The sequence below is a fragment of the Aythya marila genome (assembly GCF_965140915.1).
Source record: "Aythya marila genome assembly, chromosome: 8".
Lineage (NCBI taxonomy): Eukaryota > Metazoa > Chordata > Aves > Anseriformes > Anatidae > Aythya > Aythya marila.
The window spans coordinates 20,625,932-20,647,917 of record NC_139049.1 but is presented as its reverse complement, the minus strand read 5'-3'; the positions used below and the strand labels follow the sequence as shown (position 1 = coordinate 20,647,917).

The 21,986-nt window shown below is 36.0% G+C and overlaps 1 protein-coding gene across 2 annotated transcripts in view; it reads left to right on the top strand.

Annotated features, from left to right (window-relative positions):
- Positions 1-21,986, top strand: part of MIGA1 (mitoguardin 1) — a 40,919-nt gene that overhangs the window by 6,365 nt on the left and 12,568 nt on the right. For both annotated transcript variants that reach the window (XM_082765990.1, XM_082765989.1), the window contains exons 7-8: positions 270-393; positions 19,256-19,356. In XM_082765990.1, coding sequence (XP_082622116.1) covers positions 270-393; positions 19,256-19,356 — 225 coding nt within the window. The remainder of the gene's footprint in view (positions 1-269; positions 394-19,255; positions 19,357-21,986) is intronic.

The window sequence follows — 21,986 nt, the reverse complement described above, 5'->3', positions numbered from 1 at the left end:
CTAGTGCAGTAAACATCACATATAATTTTAAAGTATTTTTAAGTTTAGTTTAGTATTTTTTTTTATTATGTTAAATTAAACATATATGTTTAGAAAGATGCTTATATTCTGGATGTTGAAGTGTACATCTGACAGAGTCTTTGTGCTGTTTGTTGAAAATTAACGCGGCACAATGAACCCTTTGAAGATTTAATAAGATTTGTTTGTAAAAATCTAAGAATATAGACCGTAAACAAATAGCAAATATTCTAATGTCATTCTTCTTGCAGGATATCATCAGTGCTGAATTCATTCATAAGCTTGAATCCTTGCTTCAGCGAGCTTATCGTCTTCAGGAGGAGTTTGAGGCCACCCTTGGGACCTCAGATCCTGCTTCTCTAGCTAATGATATTGGTGAGTACTACTATTTTACGTTTTTATTACTTGTAATAGTGCCCCTTGTGGAGGGAGCTCACGGAAATATCCACTGAGCAGTTTCATTTTTTATACACTGTTATGTAAAGTTTGATGTAGTATTTGTATTTTAACTAAGAAGGGACTGAGAGGATTTTTTTTTTCCTCATGTGGACTGTCAGTATATATCAGAATTTCCAGAATTCTACTCAACTTTCTAAAGTTTATCTTGACTCAAGTATTTAAATATTTATTTACTAAGAACATATTACGCCCTTCTATAACATGGACATATTAGAGAAATTAAAAAGAAAGCTTCATATGTCTTTTTGAATTTTCAAATCTAATACTGCTGCACCCTTTCATAATTCAGTATCAAGCATCTGATCTCAAATAACTGTCAGACTTCAAAGGCAGAGCACGTTTTGCAATTAGTTTTAGTTTCTTTTTTAGTCTTGTTTGTTAGGCTTCAGCTTGGCTGGCACAAGGTGGCAGTACTCTCATCTGTTAGCCCTCATGTTGTCCTGCAACTTCTAAATACAGCTCTGAGTAAGGTAGGAATTAAATTTAGGTCAAAACTAGCTTTCTGACATGTCTGGGTACATCTGCCAACTTATTCTTAAAGTAGAAAAATGTTTGGTTGTTTTAATTTTAGTGTCTGAAACCATAACCCCTAGATAAAGTTGCAGTGTCCATTATTTGTAGCTTATTTGTAGTTTCTGTCTTCAGGCAAAATTAATAAAATGGTATTCAAAGGTGTTTAATTATTGATTTATTTTTATTTTTGTTTCCCTGGAAGTATTTTAAATTGATATTTTATCTTTTTTAGATGTGATAATTTGATTCTTGTTTAGCAAGAGAATTGAGTTCTCTTTAAATATTACTTGTAGAAATCATTTGTGATCTACTGAATAGATGTTGTCAGTTACTTTATTATGAATTTTATTTGTGCTGTGCCAGGTATGTAGGGAAAACAAATAAAGAGCTAGTTTAGTGAACAGTGCTTCACTGATCAGGATTTGGGGCTTTTCATCATCTTCAATTAATGTCTTGAAAAGCAAGTAGTATATTAGAGAATGCATCACTTTTTTCAGAATATTTTAGAACATAAACAGACAACCATCATCTCAAACATGGTGGCACTTGATTTAATACAGAGGATGTTTTTGTGCAGTATTTGTTTGATGCAGAAACATTTATTCACTCACAGTTTCTTAAGTAATTTATGTTCGTATAGGATATAACTACTAGGTATAGTGTGTGAATGTTTGAAGTAGGATATTTTTGAGATCACCACTTTTTTAGTAACTTTTCAGAGAAGAAACGGAAAAGTATGTTTGGGAGAATCCTAGAGGCTCTGTTACGGCTTTATTTTTCCTCTTATTTGTATTTGGTAACCTAGCAAAAGAAAACGAAAGGTGCTCTCAACCGACTTTCCTGTATTACCAGACCCAGTACACCATGAAATGTATATGTTAATATATATTACCACTTATTTTATTTCACTTCTGTTTAAAGCTTTGTATTACTCTTTTAGGAAGTGTACTAATTGTTGATCGCTTTTTTCTGACTTCCTTTTTGAGTGTGTGTGTGTATGCATGTGCATGCATGTGTAAACAACAACAGGAATGGAAGGTTCAAGAGCCACCAGAACTAGCAGGTCCAAGAAAACTATGAAATGCCAGTGGCCAAAAGAAAGAAAGATGATCCAGCATTCTTTACAAAGAATAATATAGTGTAGAATGCAAATGGCAGTTCTCAACAGGAACAGAATTGAAGGTCTCTGCTCTGTATTTAAAACGAGGCAAGAAAGTGTATACATCTTTAACACTAATAAAAATGTGTATCATTTGTGGTGTAAGAGGCAGCATATGCTATGTAAGAATTGGTAGTCCTGGACAATTCATATCTGAAAATTTTGAAAGAAGCTGGGTAAAGAAATCACCCTAATCTATCACTTACTCTTCACTAGTCTTGGAAAGTGAAAAGTGTTTCAAATGATTGGGAAATTGCCAATTGAGTTACAAATTTTTTTAAGAAGTGCAAATCATGAATTAAGAGTCATGCCTGTAAAATAATGCTGTTGCTAATTCATAGTTCTGTTACCCCAGCTGATAAGCTAAAAGCTGTAATTAGTGTCATTTGGTATGTTTTTTTTTGGAACCGTTTTTCTTGGACTGTCGGTTTTCTGAGAGATCTGCAATTTTGAGAATTGATATAGCATACATTAGATGATAAAAGCTAGCTCACTGACTTGAACGTTTATTGATGTTCTGCCCACTGTTAAGGGAAATGTTCCTAGAAAAGTGTTCTAGGGGTGATTTGCAGTCAAACACTAATTTTATCAGCTGCATAGCTGATAAAAATTGTTCATAGGGCTTGAAGCTGATTAGAAAAGATCATTTGGGGCATTAAAAGCATTGGATGGTGAAAAGTAAGGGTTGGTAATATTGATTTGAATTATTTCTTTTAAATGATTGCAATTTCATTTGAATACAGGCAGCTATGGGTTGTGCGTAGAGATGGGAGATTTAAAAATAATGAAGAAGCATTCTTGGAATCCCTTAGGATAGTTATTCATCACAGTCAATATACGTTCCCAGTACAGTGCAGTAGAAAAAGAATCACGTTGCTAATCTTTGGTTATGTGAAAAGGACAGTATCAGGATATTTGCAGAAATATGATCCTGGTTTTTATGGTTTTAGAATGGTGTCCAGTAATGTTGTCTCAATTTCAGAAGATATGGAAATACTAGCTCAAAGCAAACCGTAAAAATGATCCATGTTTTGGAAGAACGAACTAAAACACAGCTTAAGTTGCATATGTCCAGCTCTTTATTAAAGAAGGTACTGAGAGGTGACTTGCTTGTTCTGAATAGCGACTTACACATAGAAAAGTTATATCCTCCTGGGGAATTTTTAGACCTGGTTGTCAAAGTCATAACCGGATCCAGTTTCTGCTTGTTCAAGTGAAACAAATATAAGTTCTGAAGTAAGTTTCTCCACAATATGTTTGAGATTTTTTTCATCCTCCCCTTTCCTCCCTCCTATCTTCCCCTGCCTAGATGTATTTTGTGGATTTTTCTTCCATTTTCTCCATCTGAAGCACTTGTGTTTAACCACAGCAGGAGACAGGGCTCTGACAGTTGGACAGATGCTATCAAGCATTACCAAAAGATTTGCTACAAAATGTCTAGCTAGCATTTCTCATTCTGAAACCCTCAATTGTAATGAGCTCTGAACTTGATCAGGAAGGAAACTTTCAAAGGTAAAAATTTCCATTGATTTCTCATTTTCACTTTTCTCTGTAAAATATTTTGCCAAACCTCTGGGGCTCTTGAAACCATTCCTGTCCCTTACTTGGCCACTCATCATAGGTGTTGCTCCTTCCCAACATTTTTATATATGATTCTTCCCAAGTCATGATTTTCTCTGTCTAATCAAAGTTCTTAGTGGTGCTGTTGACTTGATATTCCTGTAAAAAAAAAAAAAAAAAAAAAAAAAAAAGTGATTAAATTTTGTGGTCCTTGCTTTCCTAGCCTGATACTTTGGCAGTACCTGAGCTGTACGAATCTCCCAAGGCCCCTGTTTCCTGTGTGATTCTTCATAGCATCAACACATGACACAGGGAGACTGAGCCGGGGTGCTGCAGGCAGGGTCATGCTGCTAACACTTGGCCTATCACAAACGTGGATTTCTCTTTGTGATCCCATTGACTAGTTGAAGTTGGTTGGCATGATGAATTTGCCAATGTGCTCTGAGAAATAGTCTTCTGGAGGAAGTTATTGGTAATGTGCTACGTGGGAGAGTCAGGAATAAGTTACCTGGGATACTGTTAGAATGCAAGAGCTCATCACTGCAACTAGTCTCTCTCATGATGTGGCTGAAGTGCTTCTCTGGCTGCTGTGACAGGTAAAAGATGACTTGTCAGAGTAGGCAATCATCACTTGAAGTGGTTGTATGCTGTAGTCTAATTGCCTTTTGATTCTTTTTGTGTGAATTACAACCTCCAAATGATTTTCTTTCTAAGTGTGTGTAAATTACGTATTTTTCTTTTCCCAATACTTCTAAATATTCAACTTTACACCTGTGGGTTCTGTACTGCTGCATAAATCTTTTCTTCCTGTGGGTAGAATTGTGCCTGGTGGTGGTTGTTTTTGTTGTTAACTGCAAATCAACTCTTTCAACTCTGTAACATCCTCTTGAGTTATAAATGAATACATCCCTGGAAAAGGTTTACATTTTAAAAAGACAAAATAATGGAACACAATTATGTTCACTGTGGTTGATTTCTCCATTGGACTTACAATTTCTATGAATTATCGTAGGAACCAGCAAGCTAAAACAGGATTTCTAAAGCAGAAGTATTTCTGGACATGAAATTAAAATGAATATATAGGGCTAAACTACTGTTGGTTTTGTGCTGATTTTAGGACTGTGAAACCTGGGCCTGGGAAGCCTACAAACAGGCTTTCGTGAGGCAGGCAGGCATAGGCTACACTGAGTGAGGAAGAAAGCAATTGGCAGAAAACTGTAAAACAAAATATTCGGCTTGTTTTTTCTGAGAGGTAAACATGAGGGGGTGGAGGGATAAAGGCTTCCAATATTCTCTGTAGTCTGTTCTTGAAGAAAGTCCTCACTTTTTAGTTCTTTTCTAGGAGGCTGAAACGTTAGTCGAACTAACTTCGGAGGAATGCAAAGAGTTAGGAGAGAAACAATAGCTTTACTTACAAGCAGAATTGCAGGTCAGAGGTTAAAAATCTCATATTGTTGTGCTCCTTGTCAGTACTGAATTCTTAATTCTTGAAATTCTTATTTAGATTTCTACTGTAAAAAGGAATGCTGACACTCAAGCTAATGGTGACTTTGTATAATGTGCCCCCTAAACATTTTGATAATATCAAAACCTATGTGCTAATTACATTTTTTAAAGGAAAAAAATCTTTATACCACTTACAACAAATAAATTTATTGAGTTACTGCAGTAAAGATCTCTCATGAAGGTCTGTGTTGTTGGATGGTAGGTATGTCTGTTTCTTTTTTTAATTTTCTCCTCACGCTCAAAGATATGCCTGGCATTTTGGAGAGAATGAGCACAGCATTTAACCTAGTGACAAAACGCTTTGGAAAACTTATTTACATATTAGAAGCTTTTTTTCCAGCTGCCCTTAAAACAAACTAATAAAAATCTTTCAATACCTTCATTGCTTATGTAAAGATCATTTTTATAGAATCTGTGTTGATTAAATATATCATATTTTACTGCCCAGGGATGGATATCTAGGGGCTGTATTTTCTTTCCTTCCTATAAAGCCTTAATGGAAAAAAATATATCAAGACTATTACATTTTAGTTGGTTATGTGCAAGAAATATTTCTAATTCTCAGACAGGCACCAATTAGGAGGTGAGCAATTTGTAATAATTCATTTAGTTGTGCTGTCTAGTGGTACATACCATAAATAAAGTTCAAAGCAGTTAAACTTTTTAATCATAGGTTGAACACTTTTTCTTGCTTTGTGTTCTCTGAAAATAAATTTTCATTAAATGATTTCTTCATGTCTTGGAGAAAAAATAAAGTGCTTGGTAGTGGTTGAAACAGAAATGGGACATGGGCATTTGAAACCAAAACAAAAGAAAACATTAGGTTTTTCTTTGTCTGGAGAAGTCTTCATCCCAAGAAACGTTCTTATAAGGGAAAGAAAATGATATTGCTAAGACTAAGCAACAGCCCAGAAAAGTTTTTTGTTTTTTGTTTTTTTTTTTAATTTGAATATAATTTAGTAATTATAATTTGTGGAAGCTCAGTAACTACTGAAGCTTGCTGCACTTTCCTGTGAGATCTGTATTGCTGCAAGTCCTCGTTTCTGTTGCACAATAGGTATTGAAATGGCAAATATTTGAATTGGATACGATGTCTTCATCTATCAATAATATTTCGGATTTACTCTAAAGACACATTTGCCTGATAGTAATAACACTTCCATTTTGAATTGCATTCAGCAAAATTCTTTGCCAGAAAGCACCTAAACACAGGATGCTGAGATTGTAAAATGTAAGATTGGTAGTTGGAAGTTCGATTTAAAACTGTAAACAAATATTTCTGCAAACATTACATGTACTGAAGGATTGTAATGCTTGGCTCTCTCAGCAACACCCTGTTAATTTTAGCAATATTACGCTAAAAACACAAAATAGTTTTTCATGGACCTGCAGTGAAATTACCAGTACTAAAAAAAGGTTAGAGTTTGATAATCTGTAATTTTATGTTGGTATTTGATAACCTGGGGCGTATGCTTGTACTTATCTTAAAAGCTGACGCTCAGCTGCCGTTTCATTGCATAGTAAAACAGATTAGCTGAAATCTTTTCAGCAGTGGCTCAAGATAATCTTTTTCACCATACACTGAGCCAGCACTGGAGGTCATTTCTTGTGTGTTAGCCAGGGGTAACGTGGCTGGAAATTTTTGAAAATGCTTCAGTAAAATCAGAAAGTGTCTGTTTCAGACCTGTGTTACCACTTGCCCCCCAGCTATGCTCTCCAGATCAGACCAGGCAGGCTAATTATACACCTTGTTGCTTTTCTGCAAATGGCATCTCTGAAGCCTGCTTTCTTTCTGTTCACACCAAAACTCCCGTTGAAGCCCTCATCTCTCTCACTTCGTGACTCCTGCTGTGTTCTCGTGCCTTACCTTGTCCATTTAAAACTTGCTTCTCTCAAACAGACTTAAAAGAGCAAAGATGATTCTTAAAAAACAAAAAAAAAGTAAAAACAAACAAACAAACAAACAAAAACTGTGACCAGAGAACTCCCTTCAGGAGTTTCTCTTGAAGCAAAATGCAAGCATTTCCTCCTTTTAGTTCTAAAAGCTATTTATAACTGAGCCACAATTCACGTACCTGATTTAAACCCCCCAGCTCTGCTCTGTTAGCCAGTCCAGTGTTTCTCTTTTCAGTCCTCCGAATACAAAATCTGCCTACAATTTCTCAACTGTTTCTGCTCATTCCTTATGTGAGCAGCTGCACTCGTTTCTTTCCCAAGGTCTCCTCTTAATGTGAGTTTTCTGCCTCCTTACAGTTACTCAGGCAAACTGTAATTGCTTTTGCCCACTTTTTTTCCTTTTTGTTTCCTCTGCCCATCAACTTGAGATCCCTGATAAAAGGGGTGAAATCTAATGAAGCTGTGCCAGTTCCGTACAGAAGTAAGGAACAGTTGTACAATAGTTCATGCAGTTAGGGCCTTACAATACTATGCAGATAGGACTGGTTAACTCATGCTGTATTGTCTGTGTATTTATCATTTACCCCTTGACAGCAAACACACGTGACTAACTCTATTTTAAAAGCCTATTTAGGGTTACAAACACTTTTTAAGTAAGTTAAATTTTGCAGAGTGTCTGAAATAATAAAATACCGTTTTGCATTAATATTATACACTGAGGGATTTTTTTTGCACTTTTTGAATATTAATTTTTAGAACTGTATCAAAAAAGGAGTATGAACACTAAATTATTTTTTTAAGAATACGTCACACAGGACAGTTTCATTTCAGTGCTTCATCATTTGTAATCTTAAATCTTCATTCAGAACTTAGTGTGAATCTGCTTGTAATAAATTACACTATGCTGCTTATTAAAGTAATCCTCAAAACAAATATTAGATTAGCTGTCCAAAATGTTTTTAAATATATTGAAACAAAGTATTACTTTTAAATTTTTCTTAGGTGTTATTTGGTGTTTCCTTTCATTTTGAAGGAAGAGCAGACCATACAAATCAATCATAACTGACTGGCTTTTATTCAGGTCAGTTGATCTAGTTTTCTTGACATTAGACAAAAGATATATCAGAAATCATATACAGAAGAATATCAGACATTAAAAGCTGGTTCAGGGCAGGGCAAGGATCTTCATCCACTCATCAGTGAAATTTGAATTAAAACCCCCAATCTGCTGAAACAAATGAAAGAAATGTATAAATATTCCTTGATGTGAATAAATAGCACGGAACATTGTTTGTTTGTTTGTTTTACGACTCTTTGCTGTTTGGCACTTGTAAGGACAATGTTATGAAATTGTAAGGAAAAATTCAAGCTAGAGCATCAAAACAGGTGAACAGGTCACATTATAGGTCCTTGTAGCCCAATGTTCTATTTCCAATAGTAGTTGGCAATAGATCTGAAAGGAGTTTAAGAGGTCTCAATATATAAAAGAATCTTGCTTAGCACAACTCTTGGTGTCCAGACTACTGCTAGAGACTTCTGCAGCCAAATTTACATCTGACCATCTGTTTTCGAATTGGACCTCTGTATGTCCTTTTCAATCCTTTTTATGCTTTCAGCTTACATAATGTCTTGTAGCTATGACTTACCACGTCTTAATCATTTAAAAATAATGAGGAAAAAAAATCCACACAGTAAGAACCAGGGGAACTACTATGAGATGAAATGTAATAAATCTTTCTTCTTGTTGTTTAAATTTTACTAAGTCTCTCAATATGCTTCATTCCCTCTTCCCTTTTCAACCTTTTTGTGCATACACAAAATCTGCCTGATTGTCTGATTTTATTGCTTCTCATTTTAGTTAAGCCGAAGTCCCTTACATCTCCTTGTGTGAAAACCATTGTGTACTTGTGTTTATACTGGCTAGCTCTCTGTATAGATTTCCAAGCTCACTGTATACTTTTTCTGAATACCCTGGCCAGAATTTAGTAGATAGAGTTCATGTGATGCAGACAAATAGGGGTTTGTAGTGACACAATACTTATTATTTCCTGATAGTTTTCAGCGTTCTGGTTGTATTTTCTACCAGATAACCAAAGGGCAATCACTTACGTGCTTCATTTTTATGATCCGTTCCTAATACAAATCCCATTTTTGGCTTCATGTAGCTGAGGTTGTTCTTGTACATTTGTTTGCTGTTAATTAAATCACTTTTTCCCCATGAGCTAACTGATTACTTCAGAAAAGTCTTAAAAGATGTGGGGCATGATTTTCCTCCTCTCAAGTTACATTGATAATGCTCAGTATGTCTTAATTCTTTATATTCATCCATTGTTTGGTATAGGAGTAGTATCTGGCATCTGTAGTTTGATCAACAGTAGAGCCCTTATTAAAGGTTTATATTAAGCTGCTTTTTTTGTCATTAGCTTTTGTGAAACGTTGCAAACAACAATTAGTAGTTCATCAATTTCATATTTGCTCTTGTTCAAGAACTCATTAACTGCAACGTGCTTATTTGTTGTGTATTTCTTTTGCATTTTATTTGTTGACCATTCTAGTGTTTAGTTCTAATCAATATCTTCTCTGTGCTTTTTTTTTTTTTTTTTTCTTAACCATTTTAACCATTTAATGCGTATTTACCTCCTTTTTGTGTAAGGGTAAGTGATCATTTTCCCCCATGTCAGGGTTTGATTTAATAACTTACTTTTTAACACTTTTGAAAAGTGGTATATGTGCCTTACAAAGGCAGGAAGTTGCTTTTTCTTCAAAATAAAAAATCCTCTGGCACATTCTTATAGCATATCTTAACAAGTTAAAGTTTACAAATTCCTTTTCTTACTAAAAAGGATATATGCACACTTAATTTCTATGTGTTTATATACATTCTGAGTATAAATGTTCCAGAGGCAGGAAAACTCATACCAGACAGATGGCAAGTTGCGAGGGTGGGATAAGTGTTTGTTTTTCTGGCTGGGGTATGGCAGTGTGAGGTTATATAAACTGATGATCATTAGGCCCATAGGCCTAATTCCTGTTTTAGAACTTCTACTAAAAACAATTTATTGTTACATTAAACTCTGTTTCAGACAAGCCTTTCTTAGAATATTCTTGGGCAAAATGAAAGGAGAATGTGGTGGGAGAGATACAGACAGAATGATAGTTCAGAGTTAAAAAGATTTCATACGTTAGCTTAATCTTGAAAAAGCAGGAACTACATTTCAACTTCTTGTGATTGCTTTTGAGCACAATATCAAGATGAAATATTGACAGAGTCATATAAAAGCAGTAAATTTAGTTTTCTGCACTACAGTTCCTTTATTAATTCAGTAGTTCAACTGACAATAAAGTAAATCAGCTTTTGTCTGCTATTTATTTTCAAGGGGTTAAAATGAAAGCAGTGTCATGTTTGCACACATGAGAAAGCCAACTATATTTCTTAAGTGTTATGCCTACTGCATTTAAATTGTGCTGCCATTTAAGTCAGAGGCCCTTGCGAATCAGCCTGGCATAATGGTTGTAGGGTATCCATGTTGCAGTCTTCCATATTTGCTGTTTGCTCTCTCTGTTATTTAGTGCTTTCCATAGACCATTGCTACAGCTGTTTACTGGTGATATAGTTTGGCTTCATATAGGCTTTATCCAATTGTTTACTCTGGAAGGCAAAAGTTGTTTGTGTAAGTCTTTCCTTTCCATCTTTCCATTTTTTTTCAAGTTTTATCTCAGCTTTCCAACTTTTCAAAGTTGAACCTATATGTGGGACTAAATCTATTTTTCTGGAAAGTTATAGCGAAAGGTGTTGTGAGCAATAACAGAGAGAGTAAAATTTGTTGTTTGTGTATTGGTTTTCTCTCGTGCATGTATTTAAGCAGTCAGTTACAAAAACTTATTAAAAAATAAGTTTTATATCCTTTTTTGATGGTTCAATGTAAATTAAAAAAGAAAATACTGCCAGTTTTCTCATTCTTTGTGCAATATCTGGTCTGTATGCTCTCTCCCACCTTACCTAATAATCCTGTTTGTAGCAAAGTGCTGTAGAGTATCTGGTTCAAGAGCACATGCCGATCACACGAGGCTTTATTCTCTACTGCTATTTAAAGCTGCCCTTGCTCTACGTGTAGAAATGCCTGCAAATATTTAAAGGCAACCATTTAAATATTTCCAGATGTCCCAAATTACATATATTCCTTGCTTTATCTTACTTTAACTGGGGTTAACTAACAGCTTGACTAGACAGCAGCATTAACTGCATTTGCTGAAGTAGCTGCTAATCAGTGTCAAACTAAATTGCAAGGTCTGATCGCACTTATTGTTAATTATAATTCAGGTATTAATATGTTATTAAAAATGCATTTAGTAGTCTTGGTGTTATTGATTTGTTTTTCAAGTGAAGTTTGGTAAACAGTGTTATTTAGTAACCCAAAGGTTCAGAGAAAGAACTCCATTCAGAACTAACTTTTAAGGATCCTTGTCTCATTCTTTCCTACTGTCAGGGACAAGTGGAAGGCAAGCAGGCCCCCATCAGTAGGGCACTTAAGATATTCTTTATGTCTTATTGTTTAAAGTTATGCATGTTTCTTATGAATTTGGATTCCTAAAGTGTATGCTGTGTGCAGCTGGGTTTGCAGAAGCCGGTCACATTCCAGAGTGGCCTCTCTGGAGTCTGCAGAATACTCTAAGACTGTTCTGCCCTGAAATTCAAGTGACAACTAGGATCACTCTGCTGTTCCTCCAGAGTTTGCCTGTGTCAAATCTATTACAGTCTCCATTTTGAATACAGAATGTGAGTATTTAGTCCAAATAAAATATGTATATATATATTTACATCTTCTGATTAACAGTTAGTTCTCTGAGTGTCAATGGTTGAATAGTTGGTTCTGTCTTTCTATCTTCCTATTAATTCCTGGGATAAAAAAGGTACCTACCTATCTTTCTTATCACTGTCTTCATGCCTGCAGGCTGAATGACGTGCATATTACCATAACTGTTTCTCAGGAGTAGAGTGTTTCATTCTTTTAAAATAGGTTATTACCAACTGCTACACAGTATACTTTTTTTTGTAATGGAAGAGCAAATGAACATGTAGGTTCCTTTTGTCAGTCTGTCTCTCTCACTTTGAAATGTGAACATCCCTGAAGCGTAAAACACTGGCTAAAGAAAAAGCCTTTCCAGCAATCTTGTGTTTAAAATGTTGCTTCAGAGAGAACTGATATTCATGGATGTGCTTGATGATCCTGTACTCTTGTACTGTATTGAGCAAAATAGTCCATATGCTAGCTTACTAAACTGTTTACTCTTTCCTTTTTTTATACATGTATATAACTACTTAAGGAAATTCGCAAAGCAAAAAGTTTCAGGTGCTGAGCAATGGTTGCTGGCAATTTTTGTACTTTTTCACTGACTGTTCTTACTGCCTTCTCTTCTTATCAAGAGCAACATGTTGATGAAGCTAAAATGGTGTTGGAAAGAAGTACCAATAGTAAAGAACTTGTCCAAGTATCATACTATTAATGCTCACGGGTGTTTATTAGATTTACATAGGTGTGTTAGAACAGAGGACAAAGGGATAAGTTCGTTTACCTTTGAGATTCCTCTCTCAAATCTTGTGAGAAGACTTTTCTACTTAACCTGCTTATGGAAACCTCTGATGTAGGAAATGTATTCAAGGAGCTAATTCCAGATGTGTAGGCCTCAAAATTAATCTTGTACTTCCTTTTCTTTTAAATGTGATACTGCATTTTTGAATTTGCTCTGCATCGCAGAGAGTTAATGTGCTATCACGCTGTATGTGACTGAACAGACCATTCTATTGTCAGTAGAAAGTGCATGTGCAAAAATAGTGGCAGGTTGTGCTTGTTTTTAGGATGTGAAGAACTAAGAAAAGGCGGTGACGTTCAAATCTGATGACTAAGGCATCTGGCAGTCTTCACAGTGCTGTGCTATAAATCTCCAGTGGACAGCCTACGTTTTAAAATAAGCATGTGAATTCAAACTAGACTTTGCAATGGCCGAGATAGATGTTACGCTTTCTGAACTACAGGAGAGTAGAGTACTCTGATAAAAAGGATGAAGTGACAGCTTTGTGTTGCACATACATCTAAACAGACTCTAAGACAGCTTAGACAGCTGAGCAAACTTGATTGCCAAATCTTTTCTTTTTAATCAAATATAAGTACAGAGGCTGATTGTTATCTGAATTATTACTTCAAAACAGGAGGGTGATCAGAAATCAAATTGTTGTGTAAAGGATAGGCATTTAATCTGGATGCACTGATTTTTAGCTTCACCACAAAGAAAAGAATTTACACAAAAGTGTAACTCATTAAAAATGTAGAACCTTGTAATATGCAGTTACAAATAATCAAAGTTTACATTTTCAAAGAAATAAGAACCTGTATGATGGGGAGAAACCTAGCAGATACATGTAGTTTATGCAAAATATACATCTCAAATCTGTGTCAGGTTCATATGTCTACATCAAGCAGAGAGTCAGAGCAGGAAATCAAGAAAATGGATATAGGGATATGTTTACTTTGTATTTGCTAAGCTGATTTCTAAGCTGTCAGCACATATGATGTATTAGTTTGCATTATCAATTACACATTAGATGGTGCTGTATTTTGTTAAAATTCAGATTTGAATAATCTAGCACCAAGAGTGTTTATCTTGCCTCTACTTTCAGATTTGAATTGGAGAATTCCTAATGCTGAGGCCTTTCTATTTTGAGATATTGGTCTTAAAGTAAAGCATGTCATAATGATTCAGGAACAGTTTTCACAGGTCACATTCTTTGCAACAAAATCGTATTTCTGGCAACCATCAAAACTATTCCAATCCAGTTATCAAATTTGTGCTGTGTTTCCCTCTGTATGAGAGCATTCAAGGTGCTTGATTTTACAGTTTGAGAATATAAGAGCAGCAGCCATGTTGTTCTGTTTCATACATCGTTAAGCTTGTGGTGGTCAGCAGATAATATAACTTTATGGACAAAGTCAGTGGCGTGAAGGTCTGAAAATAACCATATTATTTCAAACATCCCAGAAATTGCCATTAAAGTATGTGGAAAATCTCCTAAAGATGATAAGGTTATTTTAAGCAAGTTGCATCTTTTTCCAGACGGTTGTTCTCTGCATGAAAACAACTGGGGCGTTTGTTAAGAAGGATATAATGGGAAGGCTCAGCAGTTAGCTTAGCCAAAGCTTACCTTAAAAGTCTGTGAAGATCCACGAGTGCTAGGAGGAAGGTAAAACTGTGACTGCTCAGTGCTGTCCCATGCTCTGTGTTCCCCAGTTGTTCCCTTCTGTTAAACCACTGCTCTGGTAGCTGAGTTCCTAGCGAAATGCTGGGGAGCAGAAGTGGTGTGTTTGCAGCGGGGCCTGCTGGAGGTGGGGGCACACACTGGCAGGACAGTCAGAAAGCACTGGAGTGGGATTTGTTTCCCTTTAAACAAATGCCTGAGTAGTTCTTGCTTTTAGTGCATTTTGGTTCGCATCAGAGCAGTCCTGACAAAGAATGATGAGATGTTTTACTGGTGATGCACGCTGGCAGACTGGGAAAGTACGAGATTTGGTTAGATATTTTTAAAAGATTGAGCTAAAATGTTTTTGTGCTTGAGGCGATAACAGCTTTGTTTGTATACAATAAACTGAGATGTCCCCAGCTATAAGCACTTTCTTAAATCTGGATATTTGTGTTATTGAGAAATTGTAAATGAGTAACTTAACAGTAAGTGTTAAATCAGGAGTGGTTGGTGTGGTCACCCTGCTCCATCGTTGGCTAGCTTGCTGAGTGACCCAGCCATTGGAAGGTGCCATCTGAAGGTTGAGATTGGTTTCCCTTTATAAGCATGGCTTGAAGTAAAATTCAGTGCTTTCTAGGTGCACGGTGGAAGACTTCATGTAATACATTAGTAGCTACTTAGTAGGACTGACAAATTTTTAAAGAATATTCAGTCAACACTGTCAGAGTTATGACTATTTATAAATGTAAATGAAGCTGCTTTTGGATGCTTCAGCAACAGTGTTGACAAAAGACAGTGCTGCTTGTGACCTAGCTATAAGACAGTGACACATTCTCTTGTAATTGAATTAGATAGTAATTCATGCTTCTGTGCTCTCTGAACTTGATTATTGTAATTCCGCTGTCTAGGCATGAAGCCACACAGCTGAGGGATGTGACTAGCACAAAGCACGGCGGCTGCCTGTGCAGTAACCTGGCAGAATATGGGGAACGTGTTACTGTCAGTGTACCTTGACTTCTCATAAGTGGATTTCTCTGCAAGGCTAACTCCTCTCCAGAGTCTATCAAGGGGTTGGCTTACATTGTAGAAGTGCTTTTCCTTTCCCATCCTGCTTTCCTGCTTGTGATGTATTACTGCACTAATGTGCCACTGAAGTGGGTGGCTGGGGATAATAGGAAGCCATGGCTTTACCGGTGACACTCAGAACTAGATTCCTTAACTCTCCGTGAATTCTTTGCCAGGGGATAAGTGCTTTCCTTTTTTAACTACTGCACATAAGTGCACAGCTCACTTGCAAACTCATGCCATGTTTCATTCAGGGTCGTAGGGAAGATGACACACACACACATTCAGAATTTTAAAATGTTATTTGTAGATGCATACTTCCCAAATGAATACTAAAAGGTTGACTTCTATGCAATTCCATCTCTAAGGTCAAATGCTGTTTTGTGAGTTGAGAAGTTTATTTTTTGGTCTGTCATACCACAGGAATCTACCAGAGACAAAGACAAATAAATATCCTAGATTAGTACTCTGTAATAGATGTGATATTTTTTTTAGCCTGCTTAGTTTTGAATACATAGTTGTTTGCATAATCTTATAAAGCTGGGATTACTTTCACAAGCTTTAGCCATACTCTGTATTCTTAACATTTTTGAATACCCTTAATCTAACTTTAGAACCAGTTATGCATTTTAAAGCACCAGAGCTTAGAGTCTTTATGGCAATTACTGTTGTCCGTATCACATCTGAAACCCCACTTCATCCTCTTTACAAATATAAACGAACTGTAAATAACTCCTGGGCTTCTCAAATAAGTACAGTATATTTGAAGCTCACATCCTCGCTAGTATTTCTTTCTTTAAGGTATTGGACTCCATAGGAACTTGGTCTGGCTGTATGAGCAGATGCAGCCACGGGTGGGTGGGTTCCTCTTGCAGCTGTTCATTCCGGGATTCTCATTGTGCTGCTGTCTCTTTTTTCATGTTCTCATGTCTAAGAATGTTCTCCTGGTACTTGCATGGTATGTACTCTAACTATAACTTAATTTTCACCCTACTGTTTTCATAATAATGTGTTCTCCGCACAGTGCAGGTATCAATAAGCATCTGCTAGGCAAAGGGTATTTTAGAGTATTAGGGCGGTGGTAGCCAGAAAGTCAGAAATAGCTGACAAGGCTGTGTTCTTTTATTTGGGTATACTCCCATTTGTATGGACATACCACTTGCCAAAGGTATTAATATTATTTCACTTAACATTAGCAACCTTTTATGAATCAGTATTTTGTCATAACGTGCAGAACTTGTGCATTTTGTAATGGTGAGAAGTGTTTTCTGAGTTTTTTGAAAACACAGGTATTCTATATTCAGCAAACACTTACAAACATTTTATCTAAGTGAAAATTTCAGGCCCATATTAGGAGTATTGGAACTATGACCTTAGCAAAAGTAAATTACAAATATTCTGTGGATTTTTATTTTTTTTTTAAAGCAACTAATGCTACCACAGTCAGCTATTGCAGCCTTTTATTTTAAATAAAAGTAAATATAAAAAAACACAGCTCTTCACTTGGGGAAAAACAAACAAACAAACAGCAACAACAAATTTTTACTCTTTTCATTTCCTATCCTGCTGTGGAATAACGAACTAAGTTTATGGCATGATTTGTTGTCGGTTGGTTGTTTCTCCTTCTCCCCTATAATTGTATCCCTATAGCTAGGAATGTGTAACGAATCATCTTGGACTTAGCAGCATACTTGGTAATCTTTTTAGAATGACAAAAATCGTATTTTATCAAATATTTAATCCCTCACTGACATAATAGTAGACTGTTAGTGAGGTTCCTAATGACTCTTGCTACGTTTACTAAAAAAAATAAGTTCTTTCATTTTTCTACCATGAGGTTTCTGGCCGTTGTACAATGTAAAGTTCCTATGAAATTACTGCCTTAACTGTGTTTGGGACATCCCTATGAGGATGACAGAGACTTTCTGAGATTGTGAATAGGTTGATATATGAGACTACTTGACAGCTGCACTTGGTGTACATAAGAGCTGTGTCCTTATCTTAGCATCTTGAGTAAAGCCATCAGTAGGATCATTAACAGTATGGCCCACTTGTTACTCTTATGAGAGTTTCTAATTTATATTGCTACTCATGTATATAGCTGTTTACTTCTCAGGAAGGAAATGTTGCCTATAGACTGGGAGTGTCAGGAAAACAGTATTTCTTTGGATTGCACTTGAACCAGGTGCTAGAGAGCTTTTCTAACCTTGAGATGTAGATACTCTTGTTTTAATTGCAAATTTATTACGGAAAAGAACTTAGCCAAAACAAGAAGTTCAGTGGAAAAATCCATGACCAGGCTGTACAACCCCCCGTGCAGCCCAGTGTTTAACAGTGTTATTGCAGTTCCAGCAACTGCTGATGTGAAAAAGTGATATTAGAAAATAATGTGATATTAACACGAATTATGAGCTAAAAATAAGGAGGAAACATCATGTTACCCATCCGCTTTTACCAGATGTCAAGCAAATGCTTTACAGACCACAGTTTGGTTTTGTGTTCCAGCTCTTCAGATTCCAGTCTATGATTGTTTTGCAACCAGCTTGAATGCTGCTGTACTTTTCTTCTTGGTTTTTAGAGGTTAGAAGCAAGGATAAACTATCAAGAAGGATCTGAAAAATCAGAGATTTTTCTTGGTGGAGCTGTGATTACAGGTTGGAAGCTGCCTCTAACTCAGTGCCATGTTGCAGCATCTAGTAAAATCTTCCTCCAAACTTTTAATATTTTTTTTTTACTCAGTGAATAGTCTCAAAGACAGATATTTATTATGTACAATTTTTGAGCTGTCATTCCAAGTCCGTAACAAACAAAACCATAACAACCACCGAAATAATAGTTAAGATATGTGGATTGTAGCGTTTCAATTGATGAGTAAACCATTCCAGTATATTGGCATTTGGCCACTTGCTATGTAATAGTGTTTTTTATAAAAGTATTGCTATAGCAACAGATCTGGATGACATTGGGTAACTGGTTGCTGCTGACTGTTGGAAATAAAACAGACTTTTAGCAACACATGTGTAATGTCTGAAGGTAAAGTAACCCAAAATAAATGCCTGTGCTCTACTGAGAATGTAGTATGTGGCACATCAAGCCAAAGTCTGACTTACTGACTTATGAATTTAATCCTTCTGTGAAAGTGTTTCTATATAGAAAAAATAAAATGGATGCGAGCAGTATGTGCAACAGTTGAAATCTGAGAATAAAATAAATGAAAACAGAGAAACTGTATTGTAGATGATTTTATGCATAAAATATAAGTTATTTTGAAGGCCGTAATAGTTGTAGTGCTATAGGAAGTGCTTCTGGATGTGTTGCTTCAATGGAAAAAGGGATGTAGTGAAGATCAAAAACTTCTCCTGCTCTGCTGGAAAACCAGCAGATGAAATAAAGCATGAGAACTAAACTAGGAAACAAAGTTCAAGTGAAGCTGAAACCTATTTTTTTTTTATCAATAGCTTTTATTTGAATATTATTTCCTTGCTACTAAAGCATTGCACCTTTGTTATATTATGATACAGCCAAGTTAAAAAATTAAAAGGATTTAGATCAACATAGCAAAGTAAGATATTTAGTGAGAGAGATCTTAGTGAGAGATCTTTTTTTCTCTGTCCATTGTGGATGATGTTTGTAAGTCTACTTGAAAGACAGAAAAATACACTCACCTTTACATATGTCAGCAGATCACAGGAGTACTTACTCAGAGTAGTACAATGTAGTGCCTTCCAGAAGAAGTACATGAAAAGTGTACTTTGCACATTAAAGTGTACAGGAAAAACACTTTAAAGGCTTCAAGTTATTAGACTATCAGAAAACTTAATTCATCTTTTTTGTTTATTTTAAAGATAAAAATACAGATATTACTGTAAAGGATAATATGGATGATTTTGCCCTTCGAGACACACTAAGCATCGCATCAACAGACTCCTTTGTTTCCACAGCTGAGGTAAGACTTTTGAAGGCTGCTTCTTGAAAGATTCATTGATCTGTTTGAACAGTGAAATGAAGAATTTTATTTTCTTGCTAATCATTTTAAGCAAAGCGTATTTCTCCTATGAGGAGAAAAAACAAAAACAAACAAACAAAACCACCCAACCTTTTTTCCTAGTTGTTTGAATTACAAAATTGGAATCAGTTTGCTTATTAGCTGTTTCGTTGTTGTTGTTTTGTGATTTTTGGGGTATTTTGGGGGGAAGAAGTGGGGACGTGGGGAGGAATGACAACTGGCATGTTTTCTAAAGTCCTTCTAGAAAGAATATGCTTTTCCATGTATCTCAGATTTTCATTAATGAAGAGGCACTTTACATTGGATGTTCCATTGGATCCTCTTACCTTCAGTTGCCCTTCTCTATTTTTTTTCTTTCTTCCTATTGTCTTAGGTAATATAAAGATGTATGAACAGACTTTGTCTTTTTTGGAGTAGAGTTTTTTGAGAGTAAAATATTAGAAATTATTCTAATTCTAATTAGAAATTAGAAAATATTCATATTTTAGTGTATTATATACATCATCTAACTTTCCCTCACCTTTTTGGATAAGACCACAAATAATACAATAAGAAATAATCTTCAGGTAACAGGACATTGCCTGTTGGCTCTAAGTTGCTACAGCACCACTGGTGTATTTGAAAGGATCTTGTATGCAGTGACATACTTACTCGAATGTGGAATATCTCACTTCATAGTCTCTCAGGAGCTGAAGTGATCTTGAGTAGCACTCTTCTGCAAATTACTAGGAAAGCAGTTAGTCTCAATACATATATTCTGTGTTAGATATTACTATCATATATTCACTACAACTAAGCTACTAAACTCAGTTGTAAAAAGAGACAATTGCATAGGCATTGCTTGCAATTATCTTTTGACTGTCAACTGTATGGCTTGTTTTTCCGTGACACAATTACCTTGACTTAGTAATTCCCATTAAGTTGTGGTAGTATGCCTAGCATCCATTTCTAACAAAGATTGTGTCTATAGAGACTGGTTACTTCTTCCTGTAATTTGGATGAGACCACAGTTCTGGCTTTTTTCAACTCTATCAACTCTTGAGCGGAACTGTAAACCATTACAGTTTGTATGCTTTCTTTGTATCTTTTTTTTTTTCTCTCCCGTGAACTTTCCAGTATGTTTGCAAGTGTGTGAAGATCAGGACAATCCATTATGCTCATTTATGTTGCTTGGCTTAAAGAAACAGGATGTATCACCTTCGGGGAGTAATCATCCCATCCAGAAGCTGAATTGTCTCAGTATATGCTAAAGAAATGTTCAACTCAAAATTTGCAACAATCTTAGACCTTTCTTTTCGTGTTCATGTATCCTGAAAATAGTATCCACGTTTTGGTACATCGAAGCCTTTTCTGTCGATGCTTTATTCCAGAAGGAAGTTACGAAGATGTTCTCTTCCTTTCTAGCTGTTCTAGCATGTACCAACAGAATGTGCTCTCTGATCTACTCTGTCAGACTTCACTGAAGAATTTTAATAGATTAATCTTCTAGGAGGAATCCTGAAGATTAGCAAAACCATGGCAGCTTGAAGTTTGATGGTGTTGCCACTTGAATTTACCAATCGGTAATTTCACTTTCTGGGAAATCATACAGTAGTAGCATTTTTTTCTGATCACATCATGCAATGAACTATATTGACAGTTATTCATCTTCTTTCTGCATTGCATCCTGTCCCAGGGAGCAGCACTAAGTATTTTTTGTGGCTTTGGTTTTAGAAACTGGAAGCTATTTCCATGTTCCTGTGCTGACACACAATTGTCTCAAATTTAGTTCTCTGCCCTTTGGAGCAATACAAGCAAAAATGCAGGGAATCCTAAAACAAGAGACAGGTAGATTACATTGATGGAAATCAATAGGGACACTGCTAAGGAGGCAACAAGAATGTTGTGCTGTATCATATTAGGATAAATCATAGGAAAACAGTTTTCAAGAAAAGAAGTATACAAAACTGGAATGATTGGCAAAGGTTAAATCACATGCCTTTTTGATGAGCTCTACAGGAGCAGTAGGGTATGCCAAGACTTCATCTTGGCTACGGCTAGTAGTCAAGAGGGTACTGAGGGTCATGCACTAGATGACTCATGGAATTGTGCCAACCTGGACACCTACAATATACAGGTGTCCAAATCCTCATGAAGATGATTTAGACAGACAGTTGCCATCCCCAAGCCCAGCCAGACTTCCATTCCTAAATACATAGGCTTCTCAGAAACACTGGAGAGGGGATGGTAAGCATAACTATTTGCCTTGTTGATACTGTGTACTGTGACAAATAATGGTGTTTTCTTCCCCATTTGAGCCCATCTGCCATCAACTTGCATTTATGAAAGTCGATATTCTTTTCATATTCTTATCTCACCTACTGTGTGGTTGAAATGGCTACCACCTTTGGCAAATATACAAGAGCGAGTGTGCCAGATAAAGGTCTCCACCCTCTCTTTCCTGACTTCTTTTCCATCTTTCCTTTTTTCTTTTCCTGCTCTCCGTGACAGTGAGTTACATTGCTGTCGCTCCATTGTCAGTGCACAGACATTTATCATGTCTTACTTTCATCTGTTAGTAACAACTGAAT